The 27,845-nt window shown below is 43.9% G+C and overlaps 1 protein-coding gene across 2 annotated transcripts; it reads right to left on the reverse strand.

Moving 5' to 3' along the window:
* Positions 1-1,540: 1,540 nt before the first annotated feature.
* On the reverse strand, positions 1,541-18,856 carry LOC146653360 (uncharacterized). 2 transcript variants are annotated; one of them, XM_085380910.1, is made up of 11 exons: positions 18,501-18,856; positions 16,331-16,449; positions 15,697-15,721; positions 15,364-15,410; positions 15,087-15,234; positions 14,690-14,993; positions 12,168-12,273; positions 7,488-7,634; positions 6,995-7,055; positions 6,263-6,444; positions 1,541-3,667 (listed from the first exon to the last, which is right to left on the reverse strand). In XM_085380910.1, the coding sequence occupies exons 1-11, from the start codon at positions 18,634-18,636 to the stop codon at positions 3,644-3,646; spliced, it is 1,299 nt and encodes a 432-aa protein (XP_085237036.1). In that variant the 5' UTR covers positions 18,637-18,856; the 3' UTR covers positions 1,541-3,643. The 2 variants fall into 2 exon arrangements, with proteins under 2 accessions (XP_085237036.1, XP_085237037.1); XM_085380911.1 differs by having other exon boundaries at positions 1,542-3,667; positions 6,263-6,426.
* Between the last annotated feature and the right edge of the window lie 8,989 nt (positions 18,857-27,845).

Raw genomic sequence — 27,845 nt, forward strand, 5'->3', positions numbered from 1 at the left:
GTTTGTGGCCTGAGATGGTTCTGAGGCCTCTCCAGACTTCACCAACGTTGTTTTGTTGAAGCTGGTTCTCCATCTTCTGCCTGTAGCTCTCCTTCCCATTCCTTATCAGTCCCCTCAACTCTCTCTGCACCCTTTTCAACTCCTCTTTGTCTTTGGATTTGAAGGCCCTCCTCTTCTGCTTGAGGACAGCTTTAATTTCTGGGGTAATCCAAGGTTTGTTGTTGGAGAAACACCGTACAGTCCTGGTAGGTACAGTGTTATCCACACAGAAATTAATATAGTCAGTAATGCATGAAGTAAGGCTGTCGATGTCCTCTCCATGGTCGTCACAGATCACCTCCCACACAGTCGACTCAAAACAGTCCTTAAGAGCCTCCTCGCTCTCCTCTGACCATCTCTGCACTGTGCGGGTGGCTGGTGGCACCCTGCGCACTAAGGGCTCATACACAGGGACAAGGTGCACCAGGTTGTGGTCAGATTTGCCCAGTGGAGGGAGAGGTGATGAACTGTATGCCTCTTCAGCATTGGCATACAGTAAGTCCAGTGTTTACCTGGACCTGTGGTGTAGACCACAGATAGACTGTCTTTGCAGTTTAATTGGCGTGTTTGGAGCACTGAAACCTCCAACTTGCTTACTGCTATGTGAGTGATGTCTCATTGTACTGCCCAGCTGCTTGTTATTGTCTAACCCATAACTATTTTTATATAAGGCCTTCTATGGAAATCTGAGCTTCGGGTCGAAACACTGAGTCGCTGTAAATTCTGTGCCACCATAAAGGAGACTTTGAAGAGCCACGGGCAAGTACTGAGTGACCAGGGATTAATGCAGGGGTCCATCCAGGTGATGTGACTGGAATAAACTGTATCGCATGTATTACAGCACCTCACAACCCCATTTGCAACAAAAGACAAAGTCATGAGCACCATCTAGTGGTGCAAAAGGGCATTTCCCCTCAGCTTAGATCCCTCTCCCCGTCACATCTTTGAACTGAGATGAAGGTTATCAGGTTATTTCTCATTTTTGACCTCAGCAGTGACCGAGGTGGAAAAATGCCAAATGTTAGACTGCTCCTGGTTGGCTGGCTCTGCCTTAAACTGAAAGGGAACAATTGACAGTTCTCATTATAGAGTAGTCAGTAACTTTGTTTGTTGCTGGAGACACAGGAGGACACATAAGACGAGGGTCTGCTGGTGTGTGTGTGAGGAGGCTTCTTGTTAGATCAAAGTTGTCAGGTTTAACATCAAGACGCTGATGGTAAAACAGTCAGCTCTAGGCTGAACTAACTAGACTTTACTCACACTAGCTACATCCATTTTTATCTACGGTCTGCTTCAAAATCATTTCATCAGTGACTCATACGAGAACTCGAGCAGTGGGAACAGAATCTGGATGTTTGCGTAATCAGAAGTTGGGCAAGGGGAGATGACTACAGAGAGTTTGTGTGTGAACCTGTCCTCTGAGGATCGTTTGATTCCAGTAAACGGTTTCAGCAGATGTGATCTCGTAAACATGATTTATTGTCAGAGCCTGACACTGAGAAATGCTCACGGCTTCTGCTTTCTAGCCTCTGGCTAAGCAGCGTCAAACAAGCACGACAAACGTTTGAAACCCTTCCGGATGCATGAATGAACCTGACAGCGTGAAGTTTACTCAACCCAAACTTTATTGACCTTTTTAAAAAGCAAAAGCATGTTCACACAAGTGTAAAACGTGCAGGAACAGCTCTACCTGATGATTCACCAACTCATTATGACTCGTGTGAAAACAACCCAAAGGTCAAATTGTTGGCACCACTCCATATAAGACAACAAACGAACAAACACATGTTAACCACAGGTGTACACTGGAGCTCACGTCCACAAACAAAAGACAGAATGCTTACATAACACAAACACACATAGAGCCCCTAGTTGAGCCCATTTAATCCCCATGTCTTATATAATATCCCATAATAACAGCAGTACAAATCCCATACAATAAAGGAAAGTGTTTTTTAAAACTAGGATGTCATTTGTTTTTAATACATAAGCCGAGTGGTTTAAAATTAGCACCTGAAATACACTGTTTCTCATTCATGATGCAGGTGGACTCCCTGCCTGCTCAGGACTGTGTTGTATATACATATACAGATATGTTCATATATTTGGTCTGGTCAGTTTCTTTGTATGGCTCAAACTCACATGTACAGAGTCAAAGAGTCAAAACATATTAAACAAAATTGGGGAAAAAAGTCAGTATTAAAACAGACCTGAACAAACAAGGAACATGAAAAATAAAACCCCAAACAAATAAGTAAATATTAATTTTATGTCACATTTATGTTGTCGGCACTATTGGAAAACTAAAAGGATAACTAACGTGCTAACAACGAGCTGTCTTACATACATGCTGACATTCTTCTCCAAATACATCAAACAAAAAGCAATAAGTGACTGGAACACCAAACGTAGCTGGCAGATGGACTTTGACTTTGTTAACGTTTTCACCACAGCTTAAAGTAAGTGCTGGCATTAAGAGTCATTATTTTCAGCTTTGTGGTGAGTTATGCAGGAATATCAATAGGAATTTAAAAATAATGGGACACTTCTGGTAAATATCCATCAGCCAATATACTGGTGCATTCCCAATATTTATCATTTTCCAGCACAGGCACACTGGTTTGCAGAGCGGCCCACGTTCCTCCATCAGTCTTTACTCCTCTATAACCAGTGTACCATCTGCTGCAGTGACCGAGCTAACTACACATGCACATATGGAAACACATCAGACATTTAAAGACTCATACAGGAGCTTTCATGTCATTTATGAACATGACTACACTTTATTTGATCATTTTGTTTTTCTTTTCACTGCCGTGGTTTCATTTTTCAAACATCGAAACAAGAATGAAGTAATACTCGTACATTTCTGTGTTTAACCAGATTACTAATCAGTGACAACTGTTCACAGACACAGAGATGATATTTGACAGAAAAGAAAGTTATACATGCACAAGAGATCGAGGGACTCCTCGTCCCCCGGCACTACTTAATGTCCTCCGGTATCAGAGCCTCTTAACCTCTTAACGTCCACCACGTCGCCGGCACCCGTCGAGACTTAGAGCTGGGTTTTGTTTTTAGCCACATGCTAAACAGCCATATTTTCAGAAACTAGAAGATGTTACATTTTGAATGAAGTGTTTCACACGTGCACAGCAGTGTTTGTGTGGCTGGATGTTAACCAAACCCAAACCTAAGGCTTGACTGGTGGATTCAAGAGGTTAAAGATCCAACATGGCTTGTTCTAGGTAACAATGTCACAGCTCTCCTCAAAGAGCTCTGAGACATTAACAGCTTAAAGAGATTGGATCAGCTGGACACCCTAACTGAGGACAAGTTGTTACTCCAATGTAACAAACAATGGAAGTTTCATAGAAACCAGCTAATGAGAACCTAACATTTCTGTGCAGGTTACAGTAAACACCTGATTGCAAGTCAGGCATTTTTGCCAAACACAGAATGTCAGATGTTTCTGTAACAGGCCTGAACACATGCTTGGAGAGAAAAACACACACCAGTAATTACAGCCTCTCTAAGACAAAGACAAGCCTGAATGTACTCGAAACGTTACCGTCGGGGTCTCTGAAACGCCCTGCCAGGCAGATCAGCCGGTTCTGGGCTGCCCCCTCTGAGGAAGAAGGACAGTCGGGTTAATCGTTTCAAATTCACTCAAATTCAAATTTGTAAAAACAAAAAAATCTGAACAGAAAATTGTAGTTCAGCAGGAGATGTAGACCCAGAGCATTCTGAACCATGTTGTTCAGTTTTAAAGCACTGAAGACGAACTGTGTACTGTAGCTTGGAATCCTCATTAACTGGACCTGTCACTTTTGTACTTTTAGTCTATATGAAACACGGACAGCACTGAAGTCAAGAAGTTCCCTTCAGCTGCCTCTCCAATCTGTACTTAATGTCTTGTTTTGTCAGCAGTGCCACACTTCCATGGATTCTTTTGTTTACAGCTTTTATGTGTGTAATCGATTCAGTGCTCGGGAATATACAGGGAGTGCAGAATTATTAGGCAAATGAGTATTTTGTCCACATCATCCTCTTCATGCATGTTGTCTTACTCCAAGCTGTATAGGCTCGAAAGCCTACTACCAATTAAGCATATTAGGTGATGTGCATCTCTGTAATGAGAAGGGGTGTGGTCTAATGACATCAACACCCTATATCAGGTGTGCATAATTATTAGGCAACGTCCTTTCCTTTGGCAAAATGGGTCAAAAGAAGGACTTGACAGGCTCAGAAAAGTCAAAAATAGTGAGATATCTTGCAGAGGGATGCAGCAGTCTCAAAATTGCAAAGCTTCTGAAGCGTGATCATCAAACAATCAAGCGTTTCATTCAAAATAGTCAACAGGGTCGCAAGAAGCGTGTGGAAAAACCAAGGCGCAAAATAACTGCCCATGAACTGAGAAAAGTCAAGCGTGCAGCTGCCAAGATGCCACTTGCCACCAGTTTGGCCATATTTCAGAGCTGCAACATCACTGCAGTGCCCAAAAGCACAAGGTGTGCAATACTCAGAGACATGGCCAAGGTAAGAAAGGCTGAAAGACGACCACCACTGAACAAGACACACAAGCTGAAACGTCAAGACTGGGCCAAGAAATATCTCAGGACTGGTTTTTCTAAGGTTTTATGGACTGATGAAATGAGAGTGAGTCTTGATGGGCCAGATGGATGGGCCCGTGGCTGGATTGGTAAAGGGCAGAGAGCTCCAGTCCCACTCAGACGCCAGCAAGGTGGAGGTGGAGTACTGGTTTGGGCTGGTATCATCAAAGATGAGCTTGTGGGGCCTTTTCGGGTTGAGGATGGAGTCAAGCTCAACTCCCAGTCCTACTGCCAGTTTCTGGAAGACACCTTCTTCAAGCAGTGGAACAGGAAGAAGTCTGCATCCTTCAAGACAAACATGATTTTCATGCAGGACAATGCTCCATCACACGCGTCCAAGTACTCCACAGCGTGGCTGCAAGAAAGGGTATAAAAGAAGAAAAACTAATGACATGGCCTCCTTGTTCACCTGATCTGAACCCCATTGAGAACCTGTGGTCCATCATCAAATGTGAGATTTACAAGGAGGGAAAACAGTACACCTCTCTGAACAGTGTCTGGGAGGCTGTGGTTGCTGCTGCACGCAATGTTGATGGTGAACAGATCAAAACACTGACAGAATCCATGGATGGCAGGCTTTTGAGTGTCCTTGGAAAGAAAGGTGGCTATATTGGTCGCTGATTTGTTTTTGTTTTGTTTTTGAATGTCAGAAATGTATATTTGTGAATGTGGAGATGTTATATTGGTGTCACTGGTAAAAATAAATAATTGAAATGGGTATATATTTGTTTTTTGTTAAGTTGCCTAATAATTATGCACAGTAATAGTCACCTGCACACACAGATATCCCCCTAAAATAGCTAAAACTAAAAACAAACTAAAAACTACTTCCAAAAACATTCAGCTTTGAGTTTTTTGGGTTCATTGAGAACATGGTTGTTGTTCAATAATAAAATTATTCCTCAAAAATACAACTTGCCTAATAATTCTGCACTCCCTGTATTTGTTAAAACATGTCCTACTAACACCGCTGAACGAAGCGCCGAATGTGCATGAATTCTTTTGGTGACGTGGCAAACACACGAACGCTCTGCTACTTGATTCTAACCTGTTGCCAAGTCTCTTTTACACTGCTGCAAATGCACCAATAAAATCACTAACATCAGTTTCACGTTGGCACTTTTCATGTCTCTCATTATGTTTTGCTCCACATGGTGGCTGGTCAGCAGTCCCACACTGCCGTGAAGGATGGACTGAAGTCTAACATTGTTGTTGCAGGAACATAAATACTGATGTTTCTTACACTCCTTCAGTCAGCTGTTGAGTCTGCTTGTTTTCATTCTGCCAAACTTGGAAGCATGAGTGGATAATTGCCTATTTACAGTTGATGATAAAATCATTAGTCTCTCCTGTCAAGTGTGAGACTTACGAACTGATTAGCATCAGTGGGGCCAATGATTCGGTGTGAAGTCCACGCAGAAGCTCAGATTCATCCTGGGTCGTTATTTCTTTATACTCTTACAATTTAGTGCTGCCTTACAAAACAGCTTGTCTTGAAATACGTGAGGACTATTTAAGTGTGTAAATGTCACCTGGCTCGAGAGGTCAGAAGAAACAATGTATGAATAGTGCTGCAGCAATGTGTGTTTCATGGTTACTGCGAGACTCACCATGACATGAAGGTAGCTGCACATCTGCAGCACACACTCCAGAGTCTCCATCATTTGCTCTCGGCGGAGTGTGCGGAGCTTGCTGTGACCGAGGGATTCGTTGCTTTCCACCTCACAGATGGTGGCCTTCAGAGCAATGGAAGCACACTGTACCACACTCATCCCTGCAGAAACACAGAGGGCTGCAGGATAATGGTGCTTCTAAGCATAACTGCAATCAGTTGCAGACAAAAACAGGAAGTGCAGCTTTCAGGTTTTTAGTCACTGTGACTGAAGTTTTGTTGTCTTCTGTTCTCGCGTGCTTTGCTCTTTACACTCATTTGTGTTAAAGATGAAAAAAGGAAACCTTGTTCTATTCTAGTTGATGACAGTTGGCTAGTCAGTCATGGCTAACCATGCTGTAATGACTAAAGCCATTAAATAAACAAGAGGTCACTGTTTGTGGATTTTAAGCACTGCCAGATGTCTTTCTTTGGCTTTGTTCTACAGCACATGAGAGGAAGCCACAAAGAAAGTGCTGCTGTTTAAAGACGGACATGTTGCTGGCACACTAACATAGAAGATCGTGCAATGACAAAGGCGTCTTTGGCATCAAAGCTCTTACTTTTCTCTCTCTTAGTTCTGTGTTGTCTTCTTATATAACCATGTTCTGCATTTATCGTCTCATTATGTTTTTGAAACAGTGATGCACGAATAAAATGATCTGAAAGCTTTAAAGATTTGAGGACTTACCAGAGTTATCAGTAGCTTCGACGTCCACATATATGCCATCCATCATTGCACGCATTAGAACCTGTTAGAAAACATTTGAATACATCTGGATTGAATACAGTAGATAAGAAGCAAAGGTTGATCAGCCCAAACTTGACGCCATGCATCAAAGTACAGCCAGAGCTTACATTACAGCACCACTCTGGAATTCAGTGAGCCCTTTAGCCTGAGCCCTCTGTCATACATGTTTGTACTGTGAGGACAGACTTTAGAAAAATAAAAATACGGCAACTTTTTAAATATCTTTAACAATTTGCACAGTGAACTACACAACCTTAATTTTTCATCACAGCTGTTTTCTAAGCCTCGTCTCTGACAGTAACTTGTAATGCTTCTTGACTTGCTTGTAAACTGTGCAGAAAGATGGGACACAAAAGCAAAAGCCCAACAGCAGACGTACTGTCACACAGTCAGGTTCTTTCTCTATACAAGCAGAAATGATAACGGCTCTGACCTCCAGGACTCTGATGTAGCCGCTCTCAGCGCTGAGGTGGAGGCATGATTTTCCTGCGTTGTTCGTCTCATTGACGTTGGCTCCCAGATAGATCAGATCGGCCACCATCAGGTGGTGGTTGTGTTTTGATGCATAGAGAAGAGGAGTCTGAACAGAGAGCAAAGGAAAGCATGAAGCTATGAACTGAACATGTTGGTGCAGAACGCACTCAAGTCTTTGAATAGTTACCATGAATGTGGCTGCAAAACAATATCTAGGAACAAGACGTTGTGCAAACTGATGGAAGACTTAGTGGTTACCTGTTAATTACATACTGATGGGTAACACCTGATATGGACCTTAACATGTGCAATAACACACAGATAGAACAGTGAAGCTGAATACGTGCAGCTCTGTACGCAGGAGGTGAGAGGAGCGTCACAGGGAGTCATGGTGGTGGTGGTGGTGGTGGTGGGGGGGGGGGGGGGGGTGTCAATCATTCTCCACTTAAACCAACGGCAAAAATAAAAAGTATACGAAAGCTTTTTGAAATACAGCGATGAGTCACATATGTGCCTGAAGAATCCACACGTTCTCACTTCCAGAGTGTAACATTTTACGCTAGGTATCGCCGATATGTTACGCTTCTGCGCACCCAACACTTCCCTAGATTACCAGATCGGAAAAATGAGGAAACATGAGAACCATTTGGAATGAATCTACACATGTACGTTCGTTTTAGTTCAATCGTTTGGGAAAACAGTATGTAACGTGAAAGTGCTGGTTACGTTTAGGGATAAGGTTATGGTTAGTGCTGGAAGACGTGGCTGGAGCGTGCGTTACTGCGGGAGCGTCATTCTCCTGGATTTCACCCGGCGCGTAGCATAAGAACATGGGCGGTCAGAGTGCACTATACAGGTCATCGGATGTTCAAGATGGGCTTTACGTCTACCAACAACTGCTCACACTGCCAAACCAATTCACCGGACAATTATATCCACGCTCTTTGGTTCTGTCCACCAGTTCAGAAGTTTTGGCGCGAGATATGTGAAGACTTATCGAAGTGTCTGAAATGTAACATTCCAACTTCCCCCTTAGTGTGTTTGTTGGGCAGCTTAGATAATGTCACTTCAGAAAAGAATATAGCCCATATGGTTTTCACTGCCCTATGCATAGCCAAGAAAACAGTCCTCATGAACTGGAAAAATAAAAATAATCTTAATTCTAACCAATATAGAAATGATCTATTAGATTACATTAGTCTTGATACAGCCTCTGCCACCACATCAGATCAATTGCTCTGGGCTCCTTTGATCAGCTCCATCACCTAGTGGGGGTGGGGGGTCATAGTTTGGTCCCGCCTTCACTGTTGTGATTGGTGTGGGGGTAGGGACAGGCTTAGGGCGTCGGGGGGTTCCCCGGAGGCATCTTCCTTGGGGGGCTCAACCCGGGGTAGCGGTCATGTCCGGTTAGGGGCTCTGTTGGCTCTCCGGTGACTGTTTCCTCGCGGCTGCGTGTAGCGGGGCTAGGGGAGGGTCTGTGCTGACGGACGTGGGTTACTGACCTGGTAGCCTGTCTGCCCCTGGGTGGGTCCGGGATGGGCGTGAGGTTCTGGGGGCGCTCCGTCTCTGGGCTGGGACCCGGACCGGGCCTCGGGGGCTTGGGTCCTGGTTGGTGTGTTGCCGGGGTTGTGGGCGGGTGGGTGCATGGGGGCCCAGCCCTGGAGCAGGGTGCCGCCGGTGCGTCGAGCCACCTGGGGGGCTCTTCAACTGGTGGGGGAGATTGTCACACCTTGCAGGAGCTTTCCTCTCCTCAGGAGCTGCCTCTGCAGGAGGGGGAGATACAGGAGAGGTGGAGGAAGATCTCAGCCTGGGTGTTTATTGTCTTATGTAGTCTGGAAGAAGAGTGGATGGTGGGGTGGGTGCAGTTTTCTCTGTGGTGGGGTTGGGTGGACTGTCCCGGGCTCTGTGGGGCCGGGAGGCGCTGCTGCACTGGGCCCCGGTCTGGATGGGCCTGGGCCCCCTTTCCCTGGCGGGTCGCGGAGTATGGGGGTGCCTACTGGGGTCAGCAGGGGAGCTGGCCCCAGGGAGGGGTTACCTGCCCCTCCCTTCCTTCCCTCCCCATCTCCAGCTGCCTCCCCCTTCCCGCTCCACCACAACCACCCACACATGCAGGGCCTTGGAGTAGGGGTGTGTCACCAGGGTGCAGAGGAGGCTACCCCCCCCCCCCCCCCCCCTCTGTCCCCTTCTGGCTGCCTCTGCCTCAATTTTATCCCACAACTTAGACATTCACATTACTCACACTCTCATTACACATACATATAGGATCTTGGGGGTGGGCACGATACACGGACTCCAAATTACCATCAGGGTGTACACCCCACCCCTGGCGTCGTTGCCCACCTCTCAATGTTAAATACACTTAGACATTGAGGGCTAGCAGGAGGGACTATGCGCTTACCTGCTGCTCTCTGGCAGGTAGCTCCATGCCCTCCTGGGTTTTAAATGCACCTTAGAACACACATGCATCAACACTACAATGAGCAGGTGGAGGGAGGTTTGGAGTCTTCTCTCACCCCCATTCTCTGCGACCTGCTGGAGCGGGGGGGCTAGGAGGAGGAGTTGGCCGTCCGACTGCGGTCTGGAGTGTGGGGCCTCCCTGCTGCTGCGGAGTCGGGGCGGTCTGCCTCCCCCCACCGCAGGGAAAAGGTAACACCACCTGGGTCTGGGTGCAGTTCCCCCTCCAGGGGCAAAGGTACCTGGACCCGGTTTGTAGAGTACGCTTGGGGAGTGTGATCGTGTGTACAGCGTCTCTTTATGTCTGTCTCCACGTTGGTTGAGTGTGGAGTAAGTGCATATGAGAGCATGAGGGAGGGAATGGATGTTTGTATCTGTGTGTGCCTGTATGTCTGTGTCTATATGTCAGGTTGGGTATCAGACGCCACCTCTCTGGGGACATCTCAGGCCCTCCAAGGTTTGGAGGCCTATCTCCCCCTACCCCCTACCCCCTCCCTCAGACATCGGTGCGTTGGTGGTTCTTTGTGTCCGGGGATGGGCGTCCAGGTACACGCCGGCTCACTCCTTGGCGGCCGCTTATCGGGGCCTGGAGCCTGGGGCTCGCTCGGGCCACTTCGGAGGTGGGGTGCCCCCGGCCTCTCGGCCTGGGGCTCGGTCATTCAGGCACGGCTGGCTGCCGGCGGAGCTCACGGGCGCGTCACTGCAACTCCCCCTGGCTTCTGCTCCGCGGCTGCTGAGTGAGCCCTCATCTGGGACTCTCCTCAGCTCTTTCCGGGACAGTGGCGCGGCTGCCCCTCTGTTGGTCTTCCTTGGTCTCTTGTGTTCTGGGGGCCTCTGGATGTCTGGAGTTTTGATCTCCTCCATACCTGCTTCATGCCCTGGAGGACGGGGCTGTGGCCCCCCCACACCCTCTAGCAGATCATTACATGAAGGAACCTTTTAAAAAAACAAGCGCGTCCATGCTCACAGGTGTGCACACGGGTGATCACACCCACAAACTACACCCTTTTTGGCTCCTACCTCAAAGCACACTGTGTTCTGTTGATCTTATGTGCTGCACAATAATGTTTAACATTTAGTATTTACTGTCATATTCCCATATATCATTGTGATGTTGTTTATTCTATTACTCTTGTTCTCTTCTGCTTGTTTTCTTTTTTCTTTCTCAGCAGGTGATCCAGGTGATTGATATATGCATTTTTTTTATTTTTTTTTTCTCTGCCCGTTCTGTTGGTTTTTGTTTTTTGCCCTTCTCCCCCGTCCCTCTTCTCAGCTGTTTCTCTTTCCCTCTTTCTTTCTCCCCTTCTTTCCCCCAGTCAAGTCTGTCCCGTATTCAGTAAGTGAAAATAAAATAAACAATAAAAGGTGAATCAAATGGACCATTACGGCAAGGCTGGGATGGTCAATTTGGTAAAGTAAATCCGTTGGGCATCTTTCTTTGCCTTTAGACAATAATTCTGATGCAAAAGAGCCAAACAGGACAGGCAAAAAAACCCCAAAAAACAAACAAACAAAAAAAAACAAAAACATGGGCGGTCACCTGTCGCGCTCCTCAGGAATGCCGTGGGACGTGACAAATCGTCATCATATTACGCCTCAGGAGGGAGAACGGGCTGGAAGAATCTTAGTTGAACAGGTGACACAGTATTAAGTTCATATTTTAAACGTCTTTATCCCCCGTGCTTGTTATCTGCACATGGCTAACAGGGAAAACCACGAGGACACATTAGCTAATGCAGGATTTCAAAGGCCAATAGCAATATTTGGTGGATTAAAAATCTGATATTTTGATATACTGGCTGGTATTTTTTCTTTGAAACAGATGAACCATTATCATCACCTACCATGTGTTTTACATCAGCTCGGATTAGCTTGGATTAGCTACTACTTGTTTTTTGTAAGTGTTCTAAATGACAGGTTGTCAAGAGGTAAACTGCAGATTTCCCCCGTTAGACAAACTGTGCAATGTCAACACTCAATTGTCATTTTCATTTATTGGCTGTTATTAATCCCAGTACTGCTGATAAACTGGTCACGTTGTGGTGTTAGCTAACTTACTGGTTACAGGCTTAAAAGCAAAGAAAAATGATGCCTGACATGTTGCCAGGCTTGTAAAACACTGGAGGGAAATGTTGTATAAAGCAACAGATAGTTGTAATATTCATAAAAATAGAAATCTGTTTACCATGCCATCTGAGTCTTTTAGGTCCAGGCTGTTGAATGTGGCCATCCTTTTAGCAATGGCAAAGCCCAGAGCCCTCTTTCCAACACATGCTACTCTGTGAAGAATTCTGGAAGGAGAAACACAAATAAGCGATTCAAGTTTTTACTGACACAGGGCTACAGAAATGGGTAAAGGTGGGTTATGGACACTTTATTTGTTTGTGTATTAAGATCTCCATCAGCTTCTGCGGCAGCTACTCTTCCTGTGGTCTGACAAATTCTTTAACAAAAAACGTTTTCATACACGAACATCGAATACATGAAATACAATAAATGCAAATGTAACTGGAGCTGTGTCTGTGTAAACTGAAAGTTTGTCTTGTGTCCAAGGACTTCTGCACATTTGAGTGAGCTTCTTTGTGTCCTCCTTGCAGCAGACTAATTAGAGCAGTGCCCTGGTGAACGTAAGTAACAGCAGAAGACAAAAACCGAGCGTGAGTTTCCAGCATGTCAAAACGCCCTTTGAAAAAAAGGAACTTAAATGTTGAACGACAACAAATGTGACCAAACTAGTTGAAGGCTGGTTTTGCAAGTCAATCCTTCAGCACAGCTCTGAGACATCAGTTACAGGATCCCGTAAGTACATGGTTGAAAAAATGAGAGAGCGATGAAAGAAGAAGATCTCATGAATCTTTGCCAAACAGAAATTTGCTGGCAGCTTGTTGACTTTGCAGAAGACACGAAATTTGCAGTTTAGAAAGCACCATCTGGATTTTTTAAAGGTGAGATCACAAGCTGAAGTTAGACAGTGGCTCTGTCTACCTTTATGTCAACACAATGATAAAAAAACAGTACATTATGTTAGTGTAGCCAACAAGCTCAAACTTTTATTTTGAAAAGGGCCCATTACCTCAATACAAACGCATACAGATTTTTTCTAAATGACACATTTGTTGATTTTCCAGTGCATCTATCTTTTTGCTGCTAAGACAAGAGATTTATAGTTATCTGCCAAGCAGAGTGAGCAAGTATTCATCCAGAAGCTTATTAATGTCTGCCAAACGGATGTCACTGAGGGTGAACATGCTAAGGGACAAGTATTAATGGGGGTATATGCATATTTTGATCCTGTGTGGATTAGAGAAAATCCCAAATAAATTCAAACGAGTGCGCCCAGCTCTTGTTTAAATTTAACTATTAATTTAAAAATCAATAGTTCAAAAGAAATCATTAAAAGCCCAGAACGTCCATGACATTCCTGCCCATGATCACTGGATGCAAACTTTTGACCACAGCTGTACATGCACAGTTTCGACTGTCAGCTCCAGCATAAGGTTCCCTGCACCGTAAAAAAAATTCCTAAAAAACAGTAATATCCCAGCAGCTGGGGCGCCAAAATAATACCAGAAAATAACTTTCCCATGAAAATACGGTTATTTTCAGTAATGACAATACAGTTTGTTGCCCTAATTTTACATGGGATTTTGCCTTTTCACGTGCTTTTAAACATTAAATTAGGAACAATTTAATGTGATTAAACAATGAAATTACCTATAAACAAAGTCAATGAATGCAGCAATATATACTTAAAGCCTCTGTCAGTGCGCCCCAGGGTGGCTGTGGCTACAATGTAGCTTCATCACCAGTGTGTGAATGTGTGGATGACTGGGTGTGTAAAGCGCTGTACAAATACAGGCCATTTACCATTAAATGTACAGAAATATACAGTTAACAGTTGGTTTGAATAATAATGGATTGCATTCATATAGCGCTTTATGAGACCCTCAAAGCGCTTTACAATTCCACTTTACTATTCCCCTCTGACCATCACCAGTAAAAATGTAAAATCAGTCTATTTATGTGAATTTAATGATATTCAAGAAAAACAGTACAAAACTGTAAAATACGCAGTAAAATACTTTTATATTACAATTACAATTTTTTTACAGTGTAGTAAAAATCTGTCCCTTTGCAGTAAAAGCTGGAACGACTGCGTGTGCAGGACCGTGCAGCCCAGCCGTCGGTGCGAGGTGAGAGACAGTGGTCGTAAACGATTTAACCTGCCTACCACTGCAGGAGGACAAACGAGTCGTAGTATCGTCTGGTTCCTTTTTGACTCTTAATTCTTCAGTCGTTTTTATATTTGTAAAATAACTGTAGCATTAGGCTAATGACATGTGTTGGCTAGCTTAAATGCTCTAGTTTGTTAAAAAGTTAAAAAGTAATCTGCAGCCGTGCAATAACGACGGCTGACTAACCCCGATCTGGTCCACACGAATAATTTACCCTCAGGGCTCTTTTTTGAAATAGTTCTGGTCAGTAGATGCTCTGCTAGGATAGATGTATGAGACTTAATGTTCAACAACAACATTTATATTTCATACTGTACATTACTGCAGTTTCATTTCACCTCTGTGTCTCCTGAAAATTTCAGCTAGTTTTTTTGCTCGTGGGCGTCCAATCAAGGTGAACAGTAAAAGCGCCTCCTCTTTGGTGGCCATTACCTTTAACATACATACAGAGACAGTCTTCTATCAAACTTACGTCCTGCCATGTTCATCAGCGGACAGCAGTTCTGCATCGCAGACATCCCTCAGCTGGCCCTCCTCTTTCTGCAGCTGTGTCCAGAAGAAAGCGCCGCCGTTCACGTTATATTCACTGTAATTCCTGGGACCAAACCACTCCTGCCTTTGTTCACCATTTTTGCTCACAATTCCAAAGATCGAGGGCGGGCAGCTGGGAAACATGAAGCCAGGAGGGGTCTGGTGGTACTCTGCTGTGCCTGGGGAGTAGGTCATGTAGGACGGGGGGCTGGGAATGATTTCATCGTACTCGTCACCGTTAAGTCCTGCACCGAGCGGAGACAGCATGGTACATCAAGGGTGGAAGTAATTGCCAGTCACAGTCTCACTTTAAGGAGTAGCTTTAAAAAACATATTACCAGTTGGAGACAGCTGAGGAGAAACTGGTGGATCAGTGGGGGACAGGGGTGGGGGAGACAATGGGTTTCTGCTGCCAGTCCTGAGATCTTCTTCCAGTACTTCGACGATGATTGACAGCTCCTCCAGGCTTTGTGACGGCTGTTGTGTCTGAAAGCCAAAGAGTACTGCAGAGTATTTGAGCTGCTCTTCAAAATGACATGTAGCTTACAGCATACCAAAGCGTTGCACTTTGAAACCTTCTGGGTGGAGCAGAGTTCTGTCTTTTATAACACTGACCTTGACAGTTCGGCGCCTGGAGCTCGTTTTAGCTCGTTTTAAGTCTCCTGAGGAACAAAGAGTCAAGTATAAGTCAGCACACCTCTACGCAGGATGTTTGGCTTCTTCTTAAGCCAGGCCCAAAAGCCTGCGTGACACCATAACACCCCCAAACAACACTATAAATCTGCCACGACGGAAAATTCTCTTAACATCACGCATGAGATGATGCACATCCATCCAACATAGGCTAACCCCACCACTGCCAACATTTTCATGCAAAGAAGCCAACCAACCCAACACACGACCTCCTCCGTGGTGCACACTGCCGCGTTAAATAAAGATTGCACTGACCTTTGGCTGTTTTGCTGCATCTGTCCTGCATTCACACAGTTGGATGATGAAGGGATAAAAACAAAGAGTGCGTCAGTGTGAATATAAATCTAAATATAATACTATACAGAACTTATACAGAAGTCCAATTTTTACCTATTCATGCAGTATTTTTTTGACCCTACAATGAACCTAATGCAAAGCCACTTTCACTCTTTAAGCATGATTAACAGAACCTTTACTTTCAGCTCATAAACAGCCAGCACCACCATCGTGCCGTCTGAGAAGTGAGCTCACGCTGCAGACGATACATTAGATCAGTTTTCGGCTGCACATTATGAACACGGTCAGTTCTCTACCTGAGGATAAAACGGGTGTGATCGGCAGCCGGTTGTGTGCTGCTGCCTGCAGTTATCAGTTATTAAGACGCTGTTGTGATAATCTCACATTTGATGACTACAGCATGTCACATGTTACACGCACTTTCTTATTTTGCCTTGGCTTCAGTTGGTGCAGCGTTTGGGGGAACTTGTAAACCTCACTATGATTTCAGAAAACACAAGATTTCCTTTTCCAAGCAGTGAAATGTGTTTCTGTGCGGCTGTATCTTTGTCACACTTTTATTGTACGCGTGTGTTTTGAACCTCAAGCCTACCTTCAAATCTTGGCCACAGCCTTGAGTGAGGCGGATGTTTCTCAGCAGATCCTTTACTGGCATTCTGACACGGACTCCGAGGTAGACCTTGTCGTTACCATAAATGGAACGTTTGGCACCTGCAGGAAAACATGAAGGATCAGACTGCTGTGGCGCCATGACACAGAACCAGCTCTCTACAGAGCAGTGCTGATTTTCTAACCGGAAAGTAACTCAAAATGTTAGAAAACCAGCACTGCTCAGTGTTAGCCATTGTTAATCTTCTGACTAGGTTACTTTTAAAAATATAACACTGTCAAAAGTGATCATTTAACACTCAACAGTGTCATATTTAACACATAATGACTTGTAGCTGTAAGATGTGGCCGTGCTTCACCTACTGTATGACACCTATCTGAATGTCAGTGTATCATCAACACAGTATAGCGTCAGGTTTAAATGACGGGTAACTTCTGCATTACAGATGCCAAAAAAGTCAACAGAACCTACAACATATACGCCTGCATAGAGTCGAAGAACTTTTCAAAATAAGACCGAAATGAAAAGAGCTCAGTCAAAGAGAAAGAATAAACGCAGCTCAAGTAAATACAATCAAATGAAATATGTTTTTAAAGGCTAAATATAGTTGCAATAAAAGAGAAAAAAAGCTCAATAAAATGCATTGAAGCAAACAAAATAAATAAATAGCATAACACAGACTGATAAGAGTAAAGTGGCTCACAGTGTAACCTGTACAAGCTCAGCTCCCTGCACTTTGCTTTTGTCTTTTCCTCAAACATGCACACAGAACGAAGCAGGTCCCATTTAAACAACACCTTTAGATGAGTGAAGTGAATCCTCACATTCCTGTTTTTAGCAGGGTTGTCAGGACTCTAGAATTCCAAACTTTGTTCCAGTTTCCATGCCTCCTTTATCGGGCTGTGGAACAGTAAGCTTCAACGTTTAAATGGATGCAGGCTAAAGTTTCAGAGCTCTGACCTGTCACCATAGACGTCTACGGCAGGACTGAGAGCTCAGTATTAAAATAATTCACTGGAAATAAAATGTTTATTTTACCACTCTGTGCCCCCAGATTAATAATTAACCACAGTGTTATATCTGACTATTATATATTTAGATTCTTTATAGATTTCCAATCACCATTTGCTAACCTCTCTGGAGTAGGCGATCACTATCTGTGCAAAAAAAGGTTGTATGATCCATTAAACGACCCTTTAAGATTGGCCACATGCTGCCAACGTCACCCTCTTCACATGGATGCGCTGCAGAAATCTGAATTTAGTACAGCGGTCTTAAACTCGCAGCCCGGGGGCCACATGCAGCCCATGTCGGCCCTACTTGTGGCCCGTATACCGATGTGAATAAATGTAAGGCAGTTTGGCCCTTGAAGGGACTTTTTTGAAACCAATATGAGCAGAGAGCACAAACATGCTGAGGCTGTGTTCGCTCAGTGAGAGAGTCACAAACTCATGTGTGCAGTTTGATTTTGTTAAATATGAACACAATGACAGGGACCAGTGTGTTTGTTTGTTTGTTCAATGAAAGACTTCAGTTAGTTAAGAGTCTATTTATACAATATTTGAAATAAAAACAAACAAACAAAACATTTTCTGAAATATTTGTGGCTGTTTTCTTGTTTGTTTGGTTGTTTTTGTGCCACTTGAACACTAAAGTGGCCCACAGCTCGTTTGATAACCAGCTTCATGTGACTGTTTAGGCTGATTTTAGGGTCAATCCAAAAACGTAAAGAAGTCCTGGCTTCATGGTGCAGGACCAAGCTCGAAGTCTGATGTCTGTTATCGCATCATAGTTTCTCTTGTCTGGAGCGCTCTCTCTAAACAACACACGCCCAGGCGCTGACAGTAGATCAGCAAACAGTCGATCTGACGACCATGCTACATTTAAAGTCGTGTTTCTTTAGCTCAGTGTACCATTGGCTGGTTGGATATCTGTGGTAACTAGTAGTCGAACAGGTGTACCCAAAAACGTGTCCGGTGAGTTTGTAAAGTTACTACAAGCTGTTAGGAGTTCCTTAGATAAAACACACAAACAACAAAGAGAAAAGCCGAGCATCGTTCCTGTAAAAGTACAAGAGCTGCGATAAAGTCCTTTAATAATAAATGTTCTGCCTCAGAGATTTTCCTCAGAGATAAAACATCTTCTCGCCTACCTTTCTTAGTGCCTCCCACATCACGCACTGCTGCACCTGGGACAGGTGAGCCCGCCGCGGTGTCCCCCAGCAGAGCAGAGGAGTCGGCTTCTCCCCGTCTGCCCCTGCGCTCATTTATTTTGTACCGTCCTCTCATATCGTAAACAGACAAAGCTGAGTTAGCGACACACGGCTCCCACCACTGAAGCACTGACACCTGACAGCTGCTGTAGCTGGGCGGAACCTGAGCCTCGACCGGCTGCACGGCTGAGGACTCACCTGTTTGTTTGCCCACTGGCAGCTCGACGGGAACTGCACCAAAGACGATCCCGCCTGCTGCTCGATGCCCACGCCCAGCAGTGTGAATGTCACGCAGTGTTTGCATTACAGTTTTAGAGCAGGCCTCTATACCGACACTGCGCCCTGAGAGAAATGGCTACAGGACCCACGATGTTAATGTAACTGTAAATCTCTTGCTCTGATTTCGCATAGAAAGAATATGAACTCACCCTCAAGTACAGCGTTTACTCTCACCGGTTAAATAACTTGCAATACTTGAATATGAGAAAAGAAGACTAGAAAACTATGCTTTTACATAATTATCATATTATTGCAATGTACTTATAGAAATGTGTATTAAGTGATGGGGAGATTCTCACAGTGAAGCACTGAAATAAATGATATGGTGATTTGCCATTTCAGCTCGTAAGTGATCAGAAGCTTCAGTTATACACAGAGACTGACTATGTTAGTTCAGGGCTGAAGTTAACAAACCAAATGCAAAGCATCCAGTAAGACCTGCTTGAACATGACTGCTGATGAAGACTCTGCCCGAGGCAGACATTCCCATTGAAAAAGATCTTTTCAATGGGAATGTCTGGTGTCTGTGCTGAAAGCAGATTTGAAAAGCAAAATAGAATAAAGCAGACACAGTACAGGGACAGGTGAGGCTACTGACATCCGTACCCCCCCAAACCAAAACAGCAACAAAGACACGATTCATAAGTTGTATAATGTGTGTTTCAGCTGACACAGGAAACCATCTGGCGTCTCCAGAATGTCTTTTATAGGGGTGGCCTTATGGTTGATTATTTTGCTGACTGGAAGTCCCAAACAGCTTTAAGGATTCCCAGCAGAGCTAAGCAGAAGCAGCTCCCCCAGCATGGAGACAAATAAGTAAAAGTTAAAATAAGTTGAAAACATGTATGTGTTGCTGTGTGAAATACTTGTAATACTTGTGTCACATGTGGATAGGGCACTATCTGTTGTGGCACTAAAGGCTAGCAGGCAGCATAATTAAAGAAATTTAAGTGCCTTTAACTTTAATGTACATAAAATATATCAGGAATATTAGAGCCAAGCCCTATCTGTATAATTAGCTTTTGTTTATTCTGTAGGGCAAATTTTAACCAACTGTCAGAAAACAAATAACCAGCATGTTATGTGTATGAATCAGAGGTGGGACCAAGTCATTGTTTTGCAAGTCTCAAGTAAGTCTCAAGTCTTTATCCTCAAGTCTCAAGTCAAGTCTCAAGTAATGTCAGGCAAGTCAGAGTCGAGTCTCAAGTCACTGGTGTAAAAGTCCGAGTAAAGTCACAAGTCTGAAATTTTGAATTTCAAGTCCAAACGAAAAAAGCATGTTGCAGTTATGCTAAATGTAAATATTAGACCATGTAATTTTTAAATCTGTGTTTTTCTCAACACATGACAAAATAGTGAACGTAGAAAATATACACAAATTGTGAAATTGCACCTCTTTAAAATGCAGCTCAATTAAACCTAGCTCCAAGAATAATTTTCACCGACAGTTCTGAGATAAGCTGCATGTTATTCTTGGATGCGGTTGTAGGACCGGCTTTAAAATCGCATGACAAAAATATCATACACATTTAAAAAACTGCATCACCAACGTAGCCTGGACAACATTTGCTAGTTAGATGAAGTCAGCTATCTCATCGTAGCATATTTATATGCATATTTATAATCATACGGTTCTTGGAGTGAGTGCACACACTCATGAAGTTTAGTAACTTCCGGTCACTGCAACAAGTCCAGGTACAGTTTACCGACGGATGGGTGCAGGACCTTGAAATGCACCGTGTAGAACGAAAGACCATCGTACGTATCATAAGTTTACCAGTCTCACAAATCGTCTTCATAAATACACATTCGTTAACCGTTTATTAATAGGACCTTTGAGCTCAACGGTAATTAATTAGCAGGGGAAATAATTTCTGGTAGCATCACAGAAATGTAGCAGTGACAATAATACTGTATGCTGTAATCGTACTGGGCAATTAGTGATACAAAAAACCTGTTTTATCCTGTGAATAAAAGTATATGTTTTTGTCAATGTGCCATAATAACAGAAGCGAAACGCAATATTGTGTCAGGACAATTCACTATTTATGCACAATAAATAAAGGAGCATAGCGCGACCATTTCTGTTCAGCGCCAGACTTGCTTGTAACCTATATCACCAATTATGTTATGAAAATGACGCATTAACTACAACAGCAGACTGACCTTTGTGGAAATGCTTGGAGCAGACTAACCTGTGAGCTGGAGGGTTCTGGGACGTTATATTTGGTCTTTGAATGGCTGCAATCCAGTCGCCTCTTTGTTACTTCGGAAACATGGCTCGAACAATTTCTCTTCAACGAGGTAATCCGATAACAACCGATCTCTTTACCCGTCAGCTTCCCGTGGCTGTCATGCGACCGGCTATTGCAGTTAATAATACAACAGCTTCTTGACATTTTTGTGTTTCTTTTCATCGCTGTGTGACTGATTTCAATTGAAAGCCTGCGTGCGCTAGTACCGCTTGCCACGAGTTCCCAGAATCCTTTGCGGTTCTACCCGTGAATGACGTCACATTTTCAATCTCTATATAATATGCATGTTAAATTTTATATTTGGGGTAAAATATCAAGTCTTTTCAAGTAAACCGGTTCAAGTCCAATTCAAGTCCCAGGTCATTGGTGTAAAAGTCCAAGTCAAGTCACAAGTCTTAGAACATTTTTTCAAGTCAAGTCTAAAGTCATAAAATTAATGACTCGAGTCTGACTCGAGTCCAAGTCATGTGACTCGAGTCCACACCTCTGGTATGAATCATCAGTATTTTCTGAAAGATCAGCTCAGATTTTTATATTAAATTTATGCCTGGAATTTCCATGTGATCTGTATTCAGGTTTATTATTTAGACCTCTCATTGAAATCTTGTTACCTAAACTCTCACACCAATCCCATCTGAATGGAGAAACTGGTGACACGTGTCACATTCCAGGACAGGTATAAACAATGAGAGGTGGTGGATTGGCCAGATGATGGCCGGTGTGTAAAAATAACTCAGTTGTTTGGTGGTGGCATCGCAGAGCTTCCACAGATTCAGTAACATTAACAAGTGGTGGAGGCCAGCAGGTGGATGAGGGAGAGGGGAGGCAGGAGGAGGCCGCCAGTCTGAGTGTCAGGTGAACTTGAGGTAAGAAGTTATGACCTGCAGTCCATCTGGGTCAGATATAAACCAAGTTTAGATGGAGATTATTTTTGTTGTGTTGACTTTTTACAGTCAGTTACAATAACTCGTACTGCATGCTAGCTAGCATGACGGAGTTTCTATACAGCTGGGCGGGTGCTATGATGTTACTGACAGTGAACTTTATTTTATTCATAAGGTGATAGGTTTGTAGCTTGAACCTATTCGCTGGAACGTTGAAGGCAATATAATTACACAGCAAGCGAGACACGAGTAGGCAAAGTTCTTCATGTTTCTCGTGCACGGGAGAGAACCAGACAAACGCCGTTCCTTCGCTTGACCCCAGTTGCTCTCGTCCGTTCTCCCGTAACACTGTTGTTTTATTGAGGTTACATGAATATGCATCGGTTCATTAACATATGACGTCTACATACAAACAAAGAGTACCTTGCCTTTGTGTGTGTGTGTGTGTGTGTGTGTGTGTGTGTGTGTGTGTGTGAGGTCAAGATGTGACCCTGTGAAGACCCTCCCCAAAGCTGGTGCCAGGAGTCCAGCGGGTCCATCTGAACAAAAGGCTCTTATACTTAAAGAGATATATACGTGTGTTTGCTATGCCATACAGTGGGGCAAAAAAGTATTTAGTCAGCCACCGATTGTGCAAGTTCCCCCACTTAAAATGATGACAGAGGTCAGTAATTTGCACCAGAGGTACACTTCAACTGTGAGAGACAGAATGTGAAAAAAAAATCCATGAATCCACATGGTAGGATTTGTAAAGAATTTATTTGTAAATTAGGGTGGAAAATAAGTATTTGGTCACCTCAAACAAGGAAAATCTCTGGCTCTCACAGACCTGTAACGTCTTCTGTAAGAAGCTTTTCTGTCCCCCACTCGTTACCTGTATGAATGGCACCTGTTTGAACTCATCATCTGTATAAAAGACACCTGTCCACAGCCTCAAACAGTCAGACTCCAAACTCCGCCATGGCCAAGACCAAAGAGCTTTCGAAGGACACCAGGAAAAGTATTGTAGACCTGCACCAGACTGGGAAGAGTGAATCTACAATAGGCAAGCAGCTTGGTGTGAAAAAATCAACTGTGGGAGCAATCATCAGAAAATGGAAGACATACAAGACCACTGATAATCTCCCTCCATCTGGGGCTCCACGCAAGATCTCATCCTGTGGGGTCAAAATGATCATGAGAACGGTGAGCAAAGATCCCAGAACCACACGGGGGGACCTGGTGAATGACCTGCAGAGAGCTGGGACCAAAGTAACAAAGGTCACCATCAGTAACACACTACAACGGCAGGGAATCAAATCCCGCAGTGCCAGACGTGTTCCGCTGCTGAAGCCAGTGCATGTCCAGGCCCGTCTGAAGTTTGCCAGAGAGCACATGGATGATACAGCAGAGGATTGGGAGAATGTCATGTGGTCAGATGAAACCAAAGTAGAACTTTTTGGTATAAACTCAACTCGTCGTGTTTGGAGGAAGAAGAATACTGAGTTGCATCCCAAGAACACCATACCTACTGTGAAGCATGGGGGTGGAAACATCATGCTATGGGGCTGTTTTTCTGCCAAGGGGACAGGACGACTGATCCGTGTTAAGGACAGAATGAATGGGGCCATGTATCGTGAGATTTTGAGCCAAAACCTCCTTCCATCAGTGAGAACTTTGAAGATGAAACGAGGCTGGGTCTTCCAACATGACAATGATCCAAAACACACCGCCCGGGCAACAAAGGAGTGGCTCCGTAAGAAGCATTTGAAAGTCCTGGAGTGGCCTAGCCAGTCTCCAGACCTCAACCCCATAGAAAATCTGTGGCGGGAGTTGAAAGTCCGTGTTGCTCGGCGACAGCCCCAAAACATCACTGCTCTCGAGAAGATCTGCATGGAGGATTGGGCCAAAATACCAGCTACTGTGTGTGCAAACCTGGTAAAGACCTATAGTAAACGTTTGACCTCTGTTATTGCCAACAAAGGTTATGTTACAAAGTATTGAGTTGTATTTTTGTTATTGACCAAATACTTATTTTCCACCCTGATTTACGAATAAATTCTTTACAAATCCTACCATGTGAATTCATGGATTTTTTTTTCACATTCTGTCTCTCACAGTTGAAGTGTACCTCTGGTGCAAATTACTGACCTCTGTCATCATTTTAAGTGGGGGAACTTGCACAATCGGTGGCTGACCAAATACTTTTTTGCCCCACTGTATATCAGCAAGAGAAGATACGACCTCTCCTAGGAGGTGTGTGATCTATGCCAGAGCACTCTGTAGAAGAGTGAACGCACTCCCCTCTTCATGCTACACAGAGTTTTTACAGACCTCCTAGGGTGAGACATTCTTTCAATCTACAAATGATTATATACTTCTAAGCATATATGAGTAAATATTTCTAAGCATAAATGACAATCAACAATACAAAACCTAACATCCCCCCCTTTTTGACCTTTATGCTAGAAAAGCTCCCAGTTATGAATACGTCATGTCTGACAGTTTCAATGCAAACATTGTTATACACAGCATATGTCAAATCACCCTAAATTACTGTATAAATACACAGTTTGACAAATGTATTAGCAGTTATCCCATTCCTCATTGATCTCATCCAATGGCAACCTGCATCCTACGAGCAAACAAATAAATTGTTAATTTAATAGTTGAAATAAGAAAGTAACATTTTCAAAAACATCTCAGCTTGGTGGTGCTTCCTCCGGGTGTGCAAATCACATGTCTCTCTGCAGAGTGGTTTGAGTTCTGCAGGGCGTCATAAATGTCTCTTCCAGTTGTTTCCATCATTGTCCATAGGACCAGAGTCCAAATGTATGTAGAATAGACATTCAAACATACCAGTTGGTTTTGTTGTTTGTCAACATGGGTCTCAGCTATCTCCAAAGCTGCAGACCTCTTCAGCACTCAAGTTTTATGGCCTCTATCAACCCCCATCACCTCACTTCAGCTTTGTCCTGTGTTCCACTGTCTCTTCTTGCCATTTTACTCCAAAGGTGGCAAATGTCAAACTCCAACAGTCTCCTCAGTTCTCCTCAAAAGTTTTCTTCACATGCACAGTGAAGTTGTAGCTTGTTGTAAACACAGTGCCATTCACCCGATCAGTCAGGATGATGGGTTTGCTCTTCTTCTCTGATGCTGTTTGTCCACACTGCTGCTGCTTTGCTGGGACTCTTTGCTCAGGACTTGCTGCTGTCTCTTTATCATGTTATTGCTTTGGAGCTGCATTCCTTGTCTTCAGGGAGGGGTGAGAGCTTGCTTGCTTGTGAGGTTGAGAGACACATGGTGCTGTAAATACGTCAGCCAGAAACTTGGCCTGCATGTTTCCAATGATGTTGAAATATAACTTTCTTCCGACTGCTGCATGTGGAAAATTGATTCAGGTCTGCTTTTCACCTGAAAGTGACAAACTAAGACATTTTCATTATTATCATCGCTGCTTAATCAACACACATCTCTCTCTCTGTTTTTGTGAACAATCCTTTCTTAAAAGCAAAAAATAAAATCGTGGTTGTTTTTGGCTGATCAACACAAAACCTTTTCCCTATGATTTATTTTTCATCTACAATATAAATTCTTCCTCTTTTTCATTTGCATAAATAAATCACATGGCCGATGATACCATGGTGATCCATAAATATAATCACCAGTTTATTAAATTATTTTTAACCCAACAGAACAAATAAACAAAAACATGATGCTGATGCTACACACACACACGAGTCAAGGTGCAGGAAAACTGCTCACGGGAACGCTGCACACTCTCTGTTTCCCCTCTCTTTGAGTAGTTCCCAGACAGCTCTTGATCTGATAATGTGTAGCTTGCTCATCAGCTCAGAAAAGTGGTTGCATGCTTTGCCCACAGTGGCAAAGTCTTACACTTTCATATTCAATTCAGCTTCTCCATCATGTAGTTTTCAGCTGTTTCATACAAGGTTCAGCATATTAGTTGTTTTCACAGGTGTGCTCTATATCTCAACAATAGCTCATAATAAGACGACAGTCTTTCACACAGATCAAGTGCCTCTATGCACTTCATTAGTTTAAATATTTATCTATATCACTTCACCTCATATGTCATTGTACTAAATCTGAGCAACCCTAAGCTTAATGCAGATTGCTTTTAACAATTATCCACCTCAATTAAATCTATGGTCTGGCACACAGGCTGTTGTCGATCAGGGCAAGTTAAAGAATAAACATTTTGTGTCAGCAAGGGGTGGAGGGAAAGCCACCCACCAGAGCATAGCTGCTGATGTGGGCTGGCCTTCTCCACATGCTCTTCAAGGCTGGTGTGTTTTCTGAAAACTTCTGACATTTGAATCTCTTCCATTTATAAGCCTGCGATTAACCGCACGGCTCAGGTCCGCGTGAAACCCGCGCGACCGTGCTCGCGTGAACCCGCGCAGCTAAGGAGCCGTCGCTCTCCTTTTTTTTTTTTTTTTAAATACTTTGCGCTGCCAGGAGCAAAGTCCAGCATAAACGTCTGTCTCCCTCCGACTCACTCTTGGTTGCTTAGAAACCCATGATAACAACAACAGTCGGTGTCACAGACCACGTGTTCTGCTCCGCACACAGTCACACAACAACAACAACAACGACGACAACGACAACAACAACAACACAAAATAGGCCTTTTGTCCAGCACATTCTGGACCCCGCGGAACTTCTCAACGCCCCACAAAGCGGCGGAGAACTCACCTCTCGCTCCACAAAGCAGCGAGGAACTCAGTTATCGCTCCACAAAGCAGCGAAAAACTCACTTATTGCTCCACAAAGTAGCGAACTTCTCAACGCCTCACAAAGTGGCGGAGACTGCACAACCACACGGTTATAGAGTCGGGCTCTTTAAACTTACTTGGTGTTGCTTAGCGTGTAATATGAGCCTCGGATCCCGCCGATCGTCATTCATCGAGGAGAAAAGACAGACAGTTAATCCACAGGAACTTCCTGGCTGACGTCAGTCTTTCAGCGTGTCCCTCCTCCCCTCGGTGAATGCCGATTCCAGGGCTCCGGCTCTCGAAGGACCAATTAATGATAGGTTTGTAGCTTGAACCTATTCGCTGGAATGTTGAAGGCAATAAAATTACACAGCAAGCAAGACACGAAGTAGGCAAAGTTCTTCATGTTTCTCGTGCACGGGAGAGAACCAGACAAACGCCGTTCCTTCGCTTGACCCCAGTTGCTCTCGTCCGTTCTCCCGTAACACTGCTCTTTTATTGAGGTTACATGAATATGCATAGGTTCATTAACATATGACGTCTACATACACACAAAGAGTACCTTGCCTTTGTGTGTGTGTGTGTGTGTGTGTGTGTGTGAGGTCAAGATGTGACCCTGTGAAGACTCCCCAAAGCTGGTGCCAGGAGTCCAGCGGGTCCATCTGAACAAAAGGCTCTTATACTTAAAGATATATATGCGTGTGTTTGCTATGCCATATATCAGCAAGAGAAGATACGATCTCTCCTAGGAGGTGTGTGATCTATGCCAGAGCACTCTGTAGAAGAGTGAACGCACTCCCCTCTTCATGCTACACAGAGTTGTTACAGACCTCCTAGGATGAGACATTCTTTCAATCTACAAATGATTATATACTTCTAAGCATATATGAGTAAATATTTCTAAGCATAAATGACAATCAACAATACAAAACCTAACATAAGGTTAGTTAGTAGAGTTGCCAACTGCTCCTTAAAAAACAATCGTCCCGCATTCAGAGAAAATATTACGCGTTTCATGTTGAGCTGAGAAGGGACGCAGTTTGTCTAGGATGGAAAAAGACACAAAGCTGGAGTTATTCTGTCGTTACGCTGCAGCTGCCTCTTCTCTCATCCTCTCCCCCTCCCTCTCCTGTTGCTACTTCAATCATG

This window comes from Rhamphochromis longiceps, linkage group LG14 (assembly GCF_057381845.1).
Source record: "Rhamphochromis longiceps isolate RC_006_pf linkage group LG14, R_longiceps_female_GT1.1, whole genome shotgun sequence".
NCBI classification, from domain to species: Eukaryota; Metazoa; Chordata; class Actinopteri; order Cichliformes; family Cichlidae; genus Rhamphochromis; species Rhamphochromis longiceps.

What these genes read in the sequence shown, in the direction of transcription:
- LOC146653360 (XM_085380910.1), bottom strand. Translation starts at nt 18,636, where the DNA reads ATGAGAGGACGGTACAAAATAAATGAGCGCAGGGGCAGACGGGGAGAA. An exon ending in TCCTCAGCTGTCTCCAACTG is followed by an intron (nt 14,994 to 15,086) that starts GTAATATGTTTT and finishes CGCTCGGTGCAG; the next exon opens with GACTTAACGGTGACGAGTAC. An exon ending in GCTACATCAGAGTCCTGGAG is followed by an intron (nt 7,056 to 7,487) that starts GTCAGAGCCGTT and finishes GTTTTCTAACAG; the next exon opens with GTTCTAATGCGTGCAATGAT.